The following is a 15,750-nucleotide window of genomic DNA, read 5'->3' as shown; positions in this document are numbered from 1 at the left end:
TTGGCACAGGCCCGCTGAGGGATGGAAGGGAGGATGATTGGGGTATTGATGGCAAAGCTATGGACACTTCTTTCACAGCCTGTTGAATGAACAAACTACACACTGATTGATGACAGAGACACGCTGACTGAGTGACTCACAACTACGTGTCAAATGAGAGAGAGATAGAGAGAGGGGGGCTTCTTTTGTGAACACTTCCTTATTCATCACGATTCTTCATCTTATATCAACTTTTGCTCTTCATCTTTCTTCTATTATCGCTACTCACCTCTCTCTCTCTCTCTCCCTCTCTCTCTGTCTCTCTCTCTCTCCCTCTCTCTCTCCCCCTCTCTCTCCCCCTCTCTCCCTCTCTCTTTCTCCCTCTCTCCCTCTCTCCCTTCCTCTCTCTCTCTCCCTCAATCCCTCTCCCTCTCTCTCTCCTCATCTTCACTTCCCTCCCATTTGTCTCTGTATCAGTTCTCCTCATGTAGCGCTCCCTCCCTCCCTGCGGTGCCAGTCTTACCCAGAGTGATGCCATTGGGCCATTCAATCCTCTCTGACACTAGTACCTGGCGGTCCACTCCGTTCATGCCAGCCTTCTCTATCTTAGCCTGGGTCCCCCAGTCAGACCAGTACATAAACCTAGGGGAGGAGAGAGACAGGGGTTAGAGAGCACGACGACAGTGACAAGAATCTCTGCTTTGCAGAGAGAGGAGAGCGAGAGACACTTCACATCCCACCTCTATCCCTGAGACAAAGTCAAACTGGGCGCATATTACCCAGACGGCACCTCTCCCTTCATGTTGTACTTCCACGATAGAAATAGTGATACACAGACCAGAAGGGACAGTAGCGGCCTGTTACGGTGACCGTATTACCGCCACACCAGCAGTCGCAAGCCACGACCGCAGTCAAATCCCGCATGACCGTTTAAACTCCCGTTAACTAGGCTTCTGCAAAACTGTGCTCTGATGCCAGATTAAATTGAGAATAGTGTGATGTGTGACAATGGGATCACTGGTGAATTATGCCCAGCATGTGCAGTCTGAGGCAAGAAACAGCGCATGGCCTTTTTGGGGTGATTTCTTTCATGTAGCCTTGTCCATAGGGCTATATATTTTGATATGGTTTGTATAACAACTAAAGTGGCCCAATAACTTCAAACGTAGTCTAGAAACCTAGGACCCCTGGAACACGGTTGGAGAGCATATAGCCTACAGAGTCTAGTGAAACGTGTTCTTATAAGCCCAAACACTGTGAAATTCGTGAGTGAAAACAGTTCTGACGGGCCACCATTTAAATTAGGATCCCAGCTTTCTCATGATGCTATATTTATTGCTTAGTTCTTAAAATTAGCCACATTAATCCGCTGTACAACCGGTGGACCCGACCTGGCAAAGGCAGCGCGTGAGTTCCAAATTTGGCGACGCTAATTTTCACCATAAAAATGCACCTTTCCAATAAAACACTCCATGCATCATCGCATTTGCAGACTTAACAGTGCCTTTGGAACGTATTCAGGCCCTTTGACCTTTTCCACATTTTGTTACGATACAGCCTTACTCTAAAATGGATTAAATAAACATTGCTCCTCATCAATCTACACACAATACCCCATAACGAGAAAGTGAAAACAGTTTTTTAGAAATACCTTATTTACATAAGTATTCAGACCTTTTGCTATGACACTCGAAATTGAGCTCAGGTGCATCCTGTTTCCATTGACCATCCTTGAGATGTTTCTACAACTTGATTAGAGTTCATCTGTGGTCAATTAAATTGATTGGACATGATTTGGAAAAGCACATACCTGTCTATATAAGGTCCCACAGTTGACAGTGCATGTCAGAGCAAAATCAAAGCCATGAAGTTGAAGGAATTGTTCGTAGAGCTACGAGACAGGATTGTGTCGGGGCACAGATATGGGGAAGGGTACCGAAACATTTCGACAGCATTCAAGGTTCCCAAGAACACAATTGCCTCCATCATTATTAAATGATAGAGCTGGCCTCCCGGGCAAACTGAGCAATCAGGGAAGAAGGGCCTGGAAGGGTCACTCTGACAGAGCTCCCATCTCGCTGTGGAGATGGGAGAACCTTCCAGAAGGACAAGCATCTCTGCAGCACTCCACCAATCAGGCCATTATGGTTGAGTGGCCAGACGGAATCCACTCCTCAGTAAAAGGCACATGACAGCCCGGAATTTGGCAAAAGGCACCTAAAGACTCTCAGACCATGAGAAGCAAGATTTTCTGGTCTGATGAAACCAAGATTGAACTCTTTGGCCTGAATGCCTGGGGGAAAGATGTGGGGATGTTTTCAGTGGTAGGGACTGGGAAACTTGTCAGGATCGAGGGAAGGATGGACAGAGCAAAGTACAGTGATATTCTCTGGAAAGACCTGAAAAGACTGCAGCAACGCTCCTCATCCAACCTGACAGAGCTTGAGAGGATCTGAAGAGAAGAATAGGAGAAACTCCCCAAATATAGGTGTGCCAAGCTTGTAGCGTCAGACTCAAGGCTGTAATCGCTGCCAAAGGTGCATCAACAAAGTACTGAGTAAAGGGTCTGAATACTTATGTAAATGTATTATTAAAGTTGTTTTTTTCTATACATTTGCCAAAAAATCTGAAAACCCCTTTTAACTTAGTCAACCTCTCCTTGAACGTGATCAAGACAAAGGAGATGATTGTGGACTACAGGAAAAAGAGGACCGAGCATGCCCCCATTCTCATCGACAGGGCTGCAGTGGAGCAGGTTGAGAGCTTCAAGTTCCTTGGTGTCCACATCACCAACAAACTAACATGGTCCAAGCACACCAAGACAGTCATGAAGAGGGCACGACAAAACCTATTCCCCCTAAGAAGACTGAAAAGATTTGGCATGGGTTCCCAGATCCTCAAAAGGTTATACAGCTGCACCATCGAGAGCATCCAGACTGGTTGCATCACTGCCTGGTATGGCAACTGCTCGGCTTCCGACCACAAGGACCTACAGAGGTTAGTGCGAACGGCCCAGTACATCACTGGGGCAAGCTTCCTGCCATCCAGGACATCTATACCAGGCGGTGTCAGATGAAGGCCCTAAAAATTGTCAAAGACTCCAGCCACCCTAGTCATAGACTGTTCTCTCTGCTACCACACGGCAACGGAATGCCAAGTCAAGGTTCAAGAGGCTTCTAAACAGCTTCTACCCCCAAGCCATAAAACCCCTGAACATCTAGTCAAATGGCTACCCAGACTATTTGCATTGCCTAATATTTACATATAGCCCAACATTTGCATCACAACTAAAGTTGCATAAATAATTCTAAACTAAGAGCTCAACATAAAGTAGCTGCATGTGCGCACTCCCTCTGGAAAATCGTTTGGGGGGGAAATCCTGTCTATTTTATTCAGCTGTGTTCAATTGTATTCTTCTTACTATAAAATAATACAAAATAATGCCACAGGTATTATAAGCCAAAGCCAGCAAGATCAGGCCCTAAGATAAGGACAACTCAGAAAATGGTATTCTGTTCTTCTGGAATAGGCTACATTTTCTTCACATCATGTTTCTTTAGACCTGCCTAAAATAAATAATGTATTTATTGTGATGGTGGAGGCTATATTACATGGATTTATTAGACTTTTTAAAATGTAGATGATCCAAAAGTCTTTTAGGCTATGTGTCGAAGCCATGAGATGTTTCACGTGTTGGCGTTAGTTAACGGTGATGTTTCACGTGTTGACGTTAGTTAACGGTGATGTTTCCCGCGCCGACGTTAGTTAACGGTCAATTGCCGTGAGACCGGCAGTTATTTGCATGACAATCACTGCCTGATAAAGTTTTACGACCGCTACAGCCTTAGGGACAGTTAGCAAACATTCTCTTTTCTCTCTGTAGTAGGGAACCAAACCTGGATTGGGCTCATTTGCATGTGTTACATGCTTGTCTAGCTCAGTAATGTTGTGGAAAGAAGGCCTAAGGGAATAGAGTCGTCAGGCGGAGCCAGGGAGATCGGAGATGAGAGGAGCTTAAGTGGTGAGAGAGCTGTGACGCTGGAGACTGAGGTGCTAGCTTGCAGCTACTGATGCCTACAGCTACATCTGACAGAAAGTGAGGGAGGGATATGGAGGGGAGGGGAAAGGGAGGAAGGCAGGAAGGGAGAGAGGGAGGGAGGTCACAAACAAGGCGATAAGCTGAGAGGAAAGAGCAGATGGCCACCTGTTCCAGTGCTCTGACCAGATGGGCAACACATAATGAAAGAAATACAAAGCCTCACGGACACTCAACCTGTCTTACTTTCTCACCCAATCAGTCTCTCTCACAACTTTGTTTTTCTCCCTGCCTCCCTCATTCCCTCCATCACCCACCTACTCCCAACAATAAATCCAACTCTACCCCACCTTACCTCTCTCCCAAGCCCCCTCATCTCTCCTTCCAACCTCTTACCCATGTCGGGGGTCCACAGCGATAGCACGCGGTTCGCTCAGCTCCGTGGCGATCAGGATCCTCCTCTTCTTGCCGTCTCCAGTGGCAACAGAGATGGTCTTGTCTCCGGAGTCGGTCCAGTAGATGTTCTTGTGAACCCAGTCTACTGCCAAGCCCTCTGGAGCGGTTAGAGCTGTCTCGATCAGAGTCACCTGCTCCGACAAATCACTGGCCTTGTTGATGTATGCACTGGGGAGACAGAGAAGAAGAGGTTTTCATGACGTTACTATAACACATATGTATAAAGACACATGGATAGTATATTAAGACATTTAGAAAGAGGGAGAGAACACAACGCAATTAACTTCTGACCCTTCCAGGTGTCAGGGTCGTATATCAAACCACTCTGTAATACAAAAACAATGTATCTGATACATTACATTGAACAAAACCAAAGGTCTGATACAAGAGCTTAACTGAGTAAAAAAGCTAAGGTATCCATCTGATAGGCTGTTGTCAACATGGCAGTTATGTCCCTGATAGGCTGTTGACACCATAATGAGCGGACTCGTCTGGCCAGTAATAACTCTGATAGGCTGGTGTCACCATGAGGAGGGACTCTCCTGGCCAGTAATTCCTCTAATAGGCTGTTGTCACTAGGCTTGGGTGGTATACAATATACCATTATACACATAATGGTTTTTCAATACCGTCAAAACAATCTGAATATGTGTAGCTACTTTTTAAAATATTACCTGCAGTCAACTTGTGCAATAAATTGGGAGATGTAGCAGATTGCGTTCTTCATTTCAACTGTCACGTTATTTAAAATGATGAAGTTTATCGTACATTTGTGCACATTCATTGTTTCATAACTTCATTCTGTGAATTGTTTGCATTTGATTGTTAGTGTATATCTATTCCCCATTACATATACCACCAGTAGTACATTTGCCGTTAATTCCTATAATTTCTAATCCATGATGCTTGTTACTTTGGTTACGGTAATTATTTGAATGCATTCAACATTATTATTCCAGTCTTCCAGTTTTCATTGTCTGACTGGACAAATTGTTTGCAGAGTATGTTCAAATCAAATCAAATTTTATTGGTCACATACACATGGTTAGCAGATGTTAATGCGAGTGTAACGAAATGCTTGTGCTTCTAGTTCCGCCAGTGCAGTAATATCTAACGAGTAATCTAACAATTCCCAACAACTACCTAATACACACAAATCTAAAGGGGTGAATGAGAATATGTACATATAAGTATATGGATGAGCGATGGCCGAGCGGCATAGGCAAGGTGCAATAGATGATATAAAATACTGTATATACATGTGATATGAGTAATGTAAGATATGTAAACAATTTAAATGTGGCATTATTTAAAGTGGAATTGTTTAAAGTGACTGGTGATCCATTTATTAAAGTGTCCAGTGAATGGGTCTCAATTAATCGGCATAGCCATAGCCGATTAATTAGGGCCGATTTCAAGTTTTCATAACAATCGGTAATCGCCAATTATGGCCGATTACATTGCAATCCACGAGGAGACTGCGTGGCAGGCTGACCACCTGTTACGCGAGCGCAGCATGGAGCCAAGGTAAGTTGCTAGCTAATATTAAATGTATCTTATAAAAAACAATCAATCTTAACATAATCATAACTACACATGGTTGATGATATTACTAGTTTAACTAGCTTGTCCTGCATAGCATATAATCAATGCGGTGCCTGTTCATTTATCATCGAATCACAGCCTACTTCACCAAACGGGTAATGATTTAACAAAGGCGCATTCAAGTCAGGGTATATGCAGCAGTTAGGGCCGCCTGGCTCGTTGCGAACTGTGTGAAGACCATTTCTTCTTAACAAAGACCGTAATTCATTTGCCAGAATTGTACATAATTATGACATAACATTGAAGATTGTGCAATGTAACAGCAATATTTAGACTTAGGGTCGCCAACGTTCCGTATTTCACTGAAAGAATAAACGTTTTGTTTTCAAAATGACAGGTCATTAATATGGTCAAATCCAGAAGCTAAGGCTCGTTTTTCTGTGTGTTTATTATATTCTAATTAAGTCTATGATTTGATATTTGATAGAGCAGTCTGACTGAGCGGTGATAGGCAGCAGCAGGCTCGTAAGCATTCATTCAAACAGCACTTTCCTGCGTTTGCCAGCAGGTCTTCGCAATGCACAGCGCTGAAGCACAGCGCTGTTTATGACTTCAAGCCTATCAACTCCCGAGATTAAGCTGGCAATAAAATAGTGCCTATAAGAACATCCAATAGTCAAAGCTATATGAAATACAAATGGTATAGAGAGAAATAGTCCTATAATTAGTCCTATAATTCCTATAATAACTGTATAATTCCTCTTAACTGGGAATATTTTTATTTGAGACTAAATGTATATGAAGTTAAAATAAAAGTGTTCAATCGGTATTTTTGTAGTTGTCATTATTACAAAAATAGATATAAAAATTGGCGGATTAATCGGTATCGGCTTTTCTTTGGTCCTCCAATAATCGGTTTCGGAAGTCGAAACATCATAATCGGTCGACCTCTAGTCTCAAAACAGTATGTACATGTGATTTGAGTAATGTAAGATATGAAGACATTATTAGGGTGTTAATGAGTAAGGAACGTGCACGTATAGAAGTAGGCCCACAGGCTACCTGAAACATCTTTCCAGCTCTCTCCCTTTTGATAACCACTCAGCGTGAAAGTGAAAAATGTCATCTGATCCAGTGCAAGCATTGTAAAATAGGCCCACCTGATTACTTCTTATCAGTGCATGGACTGAAATAGGTCCCCGAAACTCATTTTGGGTGCTGGTATTATTTTTCATTGAGGGCCCAGAATATGTCATACAATGTTGCAAGTTTGCTAGCCAAGCTTGATCAATTTAATATGATATAATGTTTCAAGTTCATTGCAAACAGGCCATGTGTAGCCAATGTGATTTATAGGATATTTATTTGAATCAGGATATTTTCTACCTGCAGGCTGCTATTTGATGGCTTTATTTGTTGGTTTCTATTTGTTGGCTTATTGTAGACTATTTTTGATAGGTGGCAATGGCAATAGGAATTCCTTTTTAGATTTGTATAATTTTCATTTAGACTTGGATATAATTTTGATTAACCACATGACAATGATTTTGAGATATGAAGACGTTATTATAACTGTTTCACCTTAAATGTGCATATGAAAATGAAAACTGGCGAGCAGATCGGTAGAAATGGTAAGATAAATTGGCATTCAACATGAGAAAGGTTGCCGACTCCTCGTGTAGCCGATTACCGGCAACTTCAGGAGAGTAATGGCAGACTGCGAAAGACAGCAGGAGTGGGAGGAGAATAGTTACATATTTAAAAACATTTAAAAAATGTCATTATTTTTTTATTTTTTACTTCTGCTTATTTTGATCACTGGCGCCCTCGTGAAGAATTTGACTTAATTCATCAAACACATAGGGTTTGTCCACTGGCGGACTGGCCGTCGGGGGCAACGGGACATTTCCCGGTAGCCTGAGGGTCGTTTTGGCCTGCTGTGCATCGTCAACAGAGAATACACACATTAGGCACGACTCTCACGCTGCAGTGTCCCCCGCGCCTAAAATGACATCAGGTTGCACATAGCAACCGTCTACCTGCTTCTCTAACGATAACATTTTAGACAAGTCGCACGGCGAAATGGACGATCAGAAAAGGAAAGGTGGAACAGAGAGGTAAAGAATAAAAAGGAGAAAGGGCCTTGCCACAGATGCAGAGAGAGAGGGATAGAGAAAAAGAGAGAGAGAGAGAGAGAAGAGAGAGAGAGAGAAGAGAGAGAGAGAGAGAGAGAGAGAGAGAGAGAGAGAGGGAGAGGGATAGATAGAGAGAGAGAGAGAGAGAGAGAGGGAGAGGGATAGAGAGAGAGAGAGAGAGAGAGAGAGAGAGAGAGAGAGGGAGAGGGAGAGGGATAGAGAGAGAGAGAGAGAGAGAGAGAGAGAGAGAGAGAGAGAGAGAGAGAGAGAGAGAGAGAGAGAGAGAGAGATTCAGAGCCCAGTACAGGGAAAATAGAAAGGGACAGCAAAAGCACTGAAAATCCATTTGATTATTTTGCCCGTCCTCAGTCCAATGATTTTGACTTGTTTCATCTGTACCTCCCAAAACAAACCCCTCAAAGAGTCATTCCCAATGTATTCCGCTCCAAAGATGGCACAAACAGAAAATGGCTGACATACAATGAGGTAACTCACTCCTTGTTCTGCTCAGTATGTCTTGCATTCGCAAAACCTTCAGCCAGTGATAGTGCATTTGTCAAAGGAGGCATGCAGGCCTGGAAACATGCCCATCAGAGAGTACAGGAACACGAGAGAAGCAAGACCCGTAGAGAAAGTGCAGAAGCCTTTTTCCTCAGAGCCAGCAAAGCAGACATCCGTACCCTTCTGAGTGATAAGCAAATGTCAGTCCAATGAGACCAGGTCAGAAAGAGGAGGCGATTGATTGATGTATTTAAAGTTATTGGTAAATGTGGGCTTAGCTACAGAGGACACAGACACAAAGCTGCATATAACTTCGAATACATGGCCGTCAATCATGGCAAGTTTCTTGAGCTTATATTGTTGCTCAGCAAATATGATGTCTGCCTACAAGAGCATGTTAGTGATTGCATTGAGAAGAGCAAGAAGCAGATGGGAAGTAAAGGACGAGGGTACTTGGTAACCATGACGTCCAAAACAACAGCAAATAAAGTAATTGAAGTCATCAGAATGTTGATTCAGCGGACAATTGCTTTTGAAGTCAGAAAAGCAGGGATCTTCTCAATACAAACGGACACAACACAGGATTTGACATCCAAAGACCAGTGTGCAGTAGTTCTGCGATACGTTCACTGACGTTGTTCACGAGAGACTCATTGTGGTCATTGACTGTGAGTCATCGACTGGAAAGCACTTTGTGGACCTTATGAAACAGAACCTTGAGATGAGGGTCATAGATGTCAAACAGTGTGTTGGTAATGCAACGGGAGCAGCTCATATGCATATGCAGGGACAATACAGGGGCTTCTCTGCATTGGTCACATGAGAGTCTCCTAACCGAGTACACCTATGGTGTTACTCACATGTCCTCAACCTTGTGCTAACTGACACCACTGGGGTTGTTGTGGCAAGTGAATCCCTTTTCTCACTACTGAATGACATTGCAGTGTTCGTTCGAGATTCCGACAAGCGCATGAAGCTGTGGGGGGAAACCAATGAAGACAGGAGACACAGATGGCTTGATGTAATTGGTGAAACACGCTGGTGGGCCAAAGACGAGGCCCTGAGGAAAGTATTTGGAAGCTTTGCAAAGCCTGACCGTGCACTTTACACGGATGTGGTCGTCACTATGGAAAGAATTGAAAAGGATGTGACCATAAAACCTGGCATGCGAAGCAAGGCCCAAGTGGTACAAGGATGCTCTCCTAAAGTATGAAACCATACTCACAGCTGGGGTTTTTCTCAGCATTTTTGAGCAGACATCCCCTTTCTCTAAATACTTGCAAACAAGTGGCATGGATATCGTAACAGCACTTGGTGACAGGAACGGAGGATAACCTGAGAAAGTGTGCCCGAGACTTTGACGGTGCGAAGAGGGCAGCAGACAACTTTGTTGAGTGGGCCAATGGCACTCTGGAGGAGCAGCAGGACTGTGACCCCGAAGCTCAGACTGCTCTCCCAGAGAAGGGAACAAACAAAAAATAGAAGTGAAAACCAGGTGAGTTGGCAGAAGACGAGCCCATTGCTAATGCAGACATGGATTAGAAAATCGAGATGCACAACGTGGTACTGGACACTGTTGTTGAAAGTGTTCACCTCCGTTATGCAGTAGATGCAGTGCTGTATACAGATGTCTCCTGCATGAATCCGAAGCATTTCCCTGAGATCAGAGAAAAGGGCTTCCCAAAGACAGCCATGAAGGAGCTCAGCAAATGCTTACTGGAATGTGATGAACTAATCGCACTGTCGAGGCATTGCAGGCTGAACTGATCAGCCTTGCACAACGGTGGGAATGACTGAAACAGTCAGCATTGGAGAAGTACAACACCAGGGCCCCCGCCGCCAGTGATGCACCAGGGAAAGGCTTTGATGATCCTGATGAAAGTGTGCGAGTTGGTCAGCAGAAGTTGTTCCACATGTAAAAACTGCCCGATATGCTGCTATCTTCCCCCGTCTAAGTACAACCTCCTCACCCTATCCATCTAGGTGTCTTGTGAGAGGACCTTCTCCACCCGGAAATTTGTGAGGAACCACCTAAGAACCTCCCTCACTCAAGTGAAACTTGAAGCCTTCCTTTCGATGTCAACAGAGAAGGAGATTCTTATGGAACTTGACAAAGACGACATCATTGACAAGATGGCAGAGAGCAGTGAGTTACTGCGTCGCCTACTGGTTCACTAGTGGTAATTACTTAGTGGTAATTACTTCCTGGTTCCTCTGAAGTAGCTACGCTATGTCTCTTCCTTAACTAACAGGCTGACAAGGGTGAAAGAACCTTTGCTGTGAGTTAAAGCTTTTGTACAGAGGCATGTCTTTTGGACATTTGTATTATACTTGCAGTTACAGTGCCTTGCGAAAGTATTCGGCCCCCTTGAACTTTGGGACCTTTTGCCACATTTCAGGCTTCGAACATAAAGATATAAAACTGTATTTTTTTGTGAAGAATCAACAACAAGTGGGACACAATCATGAAGTGGAACGACATTTATTGGATATTTCAAACTTTTTTAACAAATCAAAAACTGAAAAATTGGGCGTGCAAAATTATTCAGCCCCCTTAAGTTAATACTTTGTAGCGCCACCTTTTGCTGCGATTACAGCTGTAAGTCGCTTGGGGTATGTCTCTATCAGTTTTGCACATCGAGAGACTGAAATTTTTTCCCATTCCTCCTTGCAAAACAGCTCGAGCTCAGTGAGGTTGGATGGAGAGCATTTGTGAACAGCAGTTTTCAGTTCTTTCCACAGATTCTCGATTGGATTCGGGTCTGGACTTTGACTTGGCCATTCTAACACCTGGATATGTTTATTTTTGAACCATTCCATTGTAGATTTTGCTTTATGTTTTGGATCATTGTCTTGTTGGAAGACAAATCTCTGTCCCAGTCTCAGGTCTTTTGCAGACTCCATCAGGTTTTCTTCCAGAATGGTCCTGTATTTGGCTCCATCCATCTTCCCATCAATTTTAACCATCTTCCCTGTCCCTGCTGAAGAAAAGCAGGCCCAAACCATGATGCTGCCACCACCATGTTTGACAGTGGGGATGATGTGTTCAGGGTGATGAGCTGTGTTACTTTTACACCAAACATAACGTTTTGCATTGTTGCCAAAAAGTTCAATTTTGGTTTCATCTGACCAGAGCACCTTCTTCCACTTGTTTGGTGTGTCTCCCAGGTGGCTTGTGGCAAACTTTAAACAACACTTTTTATGGATATCTTTAAAAAATGGCTTTCTTCTTGCCACTCTTCCATAAAGGCCAGATTTGTGCAATATACGACTGATTGTTGTCCTATGGACAGAGTCTCCCACCTCAGCTGTAGATCTCTGCAGTTCATCCAGAGTGATCATGGGCCTCTTGGCTGCATCTCTGATCAGTCTTCTCCTTGTATGAGCTGAAAGTTTAGAGGGACGGCCAGGTCTTGGTAGATTTGCAGTGGTCTGATACTCCTTCCATTTCAATATTATCGCTTGCACAGTGCTCCTTGGGATGTTTAAAGCTTGGGAAATCTTTTTGTATCCAAATCCGGCTTTAAACTTCTTCACAACAGTATCTCGGACATGCCTGGTGTGTTCCTTGTTCTTCATGATGCTCACTGCACTTTTAACAGACCTCTGAGACTATCACAGTGCAGGTGCATTTATACGGAGACTTGATTACACACAGGTGGATTGTATTTATCATCATTAGTCATTTAGGTCAACATTGGATCATTCAGAGATCCTCACTGAACTTCTGGAGAGAGATTGCTGCACTGAAAGTAAAGGGGCTGAATAATTTTGCACGCCCAATTTTTCAGTTTTTGATTTGTTAAAAAAGTTTGAAATATCCAATAAATGTCGTTCCACTTCATGATTGTGTCCCACTTGTTGTTGATTCTTCAGAAAAAAATACAGTTTTATATCTTTATGTTTGAAGCCTGAAATGTGGCAAAAGGTCGCAAAGTTCAAGGGGTCCGAATACTTTCACACCGATTGGTCGAAAGAACAGACCACTTTCTGTCGACCAAGATTTTTTGGGGTCAGGGACAGCCCTACCCTGTGCACAAAGCGGAGTCCATACAGAAATGATTTGTCGAGATCGGTGTGGAAGAACTAGACTGGCCTGCAATGAGCCCTGACCTCAACTCCATCGAACACCTTTGGGATGAATTGGAAAGACGACAGTGAGCCAGGCCTAATCGCACAACATCAGTGCCCGACCTCACTAATTCTCTTGTGGCCGAATGTTCCAACATCTAGTGGAAAGCCTTCCCAGAAGAGTGGAGGTTGTTATAGCAGCAAAGGGGGGACCAACTCCATACCAACTCCATATTAATGAGCATGATTTAGGAATGAGATGTTTGACGAGCAGATGACCACATACTGTTGGTCATGTAGTGTACCTCTGATAGGTTGTTGTCACTATGAGGGGGGACTATCCTGACCAGTAAAACCTCTGATAGGCTCTTGTCACCGTGGGGGAGGGACTGTACTGGCCAGTAATACCCAGATAGGGACACTTTAACCTGACAAACCTTCAACAACTTCTGCCCTCCTCCTGCAGATGTAGGATCTTAATTTGAGCAAGTTTGCTACAGCAGGAGAAAAATCCTGCAGCAACAGGAAATGTGAATAGCTAAATCTGGATTATAAATAAGGGACATTTTTGTTGGGGTTGATACATTTTTTTTGTAAGGGCAAAACAAAAATTCTAAGTGGAAATTACAAACTTCAGAAGCCATTTTAGAACTCAAATACTCTATAAGTTTTACATTTCCTGCATTGCAGGAACGTTCTCATGCAAATTGATGATCAAATTAAGATCCAACATCAGTACTTCCTACAGAAAACAGCTGTTCGGATGGGCCTGTCTCCTTTGATCAGCAGACAGCCAGCCACTCTTCTTGTCTGACTTGTCTGAGTAACAGCAATGAGACGAGCTGAGAGGAGACAGAGCAGCTTCACTGCGGAACATTACACCTCCACTACCTGGCTAGGCCTGTAGGAGCGATTTGGTATTACCGGGACGCAATGTCACAATTTACACCCTAACACAACAAGGGAGTAAAAGCCGGGAGAGTGGAACCCGAGAAGGACGGTGTTGAATAAGAAAACGGGAGAGCGGTGTAAGACTTAGGAGCAGGATGAGATAGAGACTGATGAGATACACATGGGGAAGAACACGAGAGAGAGAGAGAGAGAGAGAGAGAGAGAGAGAGAGAGAGAGAGAGAGAGAGAGAGAGAGAGAGAGAGAGAGAGAGACGGATGGGGACAGACAGGGGAGGTAGATTGTCTCGTTAATTAGCTGTGCTATTGTTTATTTATTTATTGTTCATCTCAGATGTAATAGTCCCAGCAGGGCTGCATCGACTGCATAGACCGCCACCACGCTAATCACCATTAATTAGAGATAGAATAATGAGGGAGGACGATAACACTGGCTCACCACAGACACACCTCAGCACTCCTCCCCAAAGAACCAATCCCGCGTAATAAGTTACGACTGGTACACAACAGGGGAACTTATAATATCCGTCGCTTCCCAGTGGGTATCGAGCTGCGTGGGCGGTGGCTAACATTAGCACGGCAGGGATTGGTACACAACACTGCAATTTCAGACCCGAGTGCGGAAAAGTGTATAGGAATGATACTCATACAATAATACTACAGCATGTGCACTTGACGTGGCACTCCAGAAGGAGGTGTACAGGTTCTTTGCACTGGTATGTGCTAACGTGCTACTTCTGAAGTGGATTACATACAGGCTACATATAAATTCCAAATGAGTGTATTTGTGTCCTCTCTCCTTCTCAGGCCCTGGGGTGTGTGTGGGTGCGTGAGTGTGTGTGTGTGATGAGTAATGGGGTTGATTATTCAGGCTGAGGAATTAGAGGCAGCATATGGTCCGACTGAGATGATTTAGTGCCCCTCCCTCCTTCCCACTACCTGGCAGGCTTAGAGTTACACCAACAGATACAGGAAGGGATGGTGGCAAGCTTGTCACACACACACACGCACACGCACACGCACACACACACGCACACACACACACACACACACCAGTGTGTGTTTCTGGCTATAGGTGTGAAGGACAAACAGCCTGCACTATCCGTCTCTCCATTCCCGGTGTACTTCAGGCATCGGCGTCATCAACAAGAGAGATTTGAGGAGCGGTGGATGAGAAAGAAGCAAGTGTCGAGGAAGAGCCGGACGGTTTCTTCCACCTCACTCTGAATGTTCTGGCAATCAGCACATTGTTTACTCTGACAGAAATAGAAGCTCGTACGTATGTCCAGTAGTTTTCTTTTGCACACTAATGAGGCACTCTCAATGCAAATAGGCCTGGATGGGTAGAGCTGTGACTCATGAGCCCGCCACTATCTGTACACGTAGGGAGTAGTGGTGTGGTGCAGCCTTCAGTAGCCATCAGCGTACACACTCAGTCAGTCAAGAGAGGAGAGAGTAGAGAGACGAGCAAGGCCACTCTGTAATGTCAGGCCGATAAGCGCCCTCTCATTTGATTCACACAGACAGCAGATGGATAAAAGCTTCGAGTGAGTGTACTTAATATTGGATTGTGCACTGTGTGTGTGTATGTGTGTGTGTGTATGCGTTACCTGTAGATCTTGCGGTGGTAGAGGTCACACCAGTACATCTTGTTGGTGGTGACATCCACATCCAGGGCTACAGCGTTCTTCAGCGTGGGGACCACCTGGGTGTAGTCTTTCTTCACTAGGTCAATACGACGGATCTCGTGACGGTTGGTGAACATCAGGTACGGGCTCTTCCCTGGGAGACAACAGAGAGACGCAGCATGAGAACATTCCAATTGATGAAAACATTGACCGAACCGAGGCAAGTGTTACCACAACGGAGAAGAAGAAGCGCGCCCCGAGACGGAACGTAGACAGAAAACAACCATGAGACCGTCACTGCGACGAGAACATCGGTAGAGAGGGTTAAGTCCCCAGTCAAGAGGGACCTGAAGACTCTCTGCTTGCCTTGGTACTCAGCCTTAAGGCTGATTGATTGAGGGTTGGGCCCTGAGCCCGACCAGTATCCTGTCTAGGGGGTGCACTTGTACGTCAATTTGCCTCATGCTACGGAAACAGGTGATAGGATGTG

The 15,750-nt window shown here is 44.4% G+C and overlaps 1 protein-coding gene across 4 annotated transcripts in view; it reads right to left on the bottom strand.

Moving 5' to 3' along the window:
- LOC135556171 (low-density lipoprotein receptor-related protein 8-like) overlaps window positions 1-15,750 on the bottom strand; it is a 249,983-nt gene that overhangs the window by 23,879 nt on the left and 210,354 nt on the right. For all 4 annotated transcript variants that reach the window (XM_064989153.1, XM_064989155.1, XM_064989154.1 and 1 more), the window contains exons 10-12: window positions 15,243-15,414; window positions 4,412-4,639; window positions 503-621 (exon numbers count right to left, since the gene is read on the bottom strand). In XM_064989153.1, coding sequence (XP_064845225.1) covers window positions 503-621; window positions 4,412-4,639; window positions 15,243-15,414 — 519 coding nt within the window. The remainder of the gene's footprint in view (window positions 1-502; window positions 622-4,411; window positions 4,640-15,242; window positions 15,415-15,750) is intronic.

This window comes from Oncorhynchus masou, chromosome 15 (genome assembly GCF_036934945.1).
Source record: "Oncorhynchus masou masou isolate Uvic2021 chromosome 15, UVic_Omas_1.1, whole genome shotgun sequence".
In the NCBI taxonomy this organism is placed as follows: Eukaryota; Metazoa; Chordata; class Actinopteri; order Salmoniformes; family Salmonidae; genus Oncorhynchus; species Oncorhynchus masou.
Note: the sequence above shows the minus strand (reverse complement) of the source record. Positions and strands in the feature narration are given on the sequence as shown.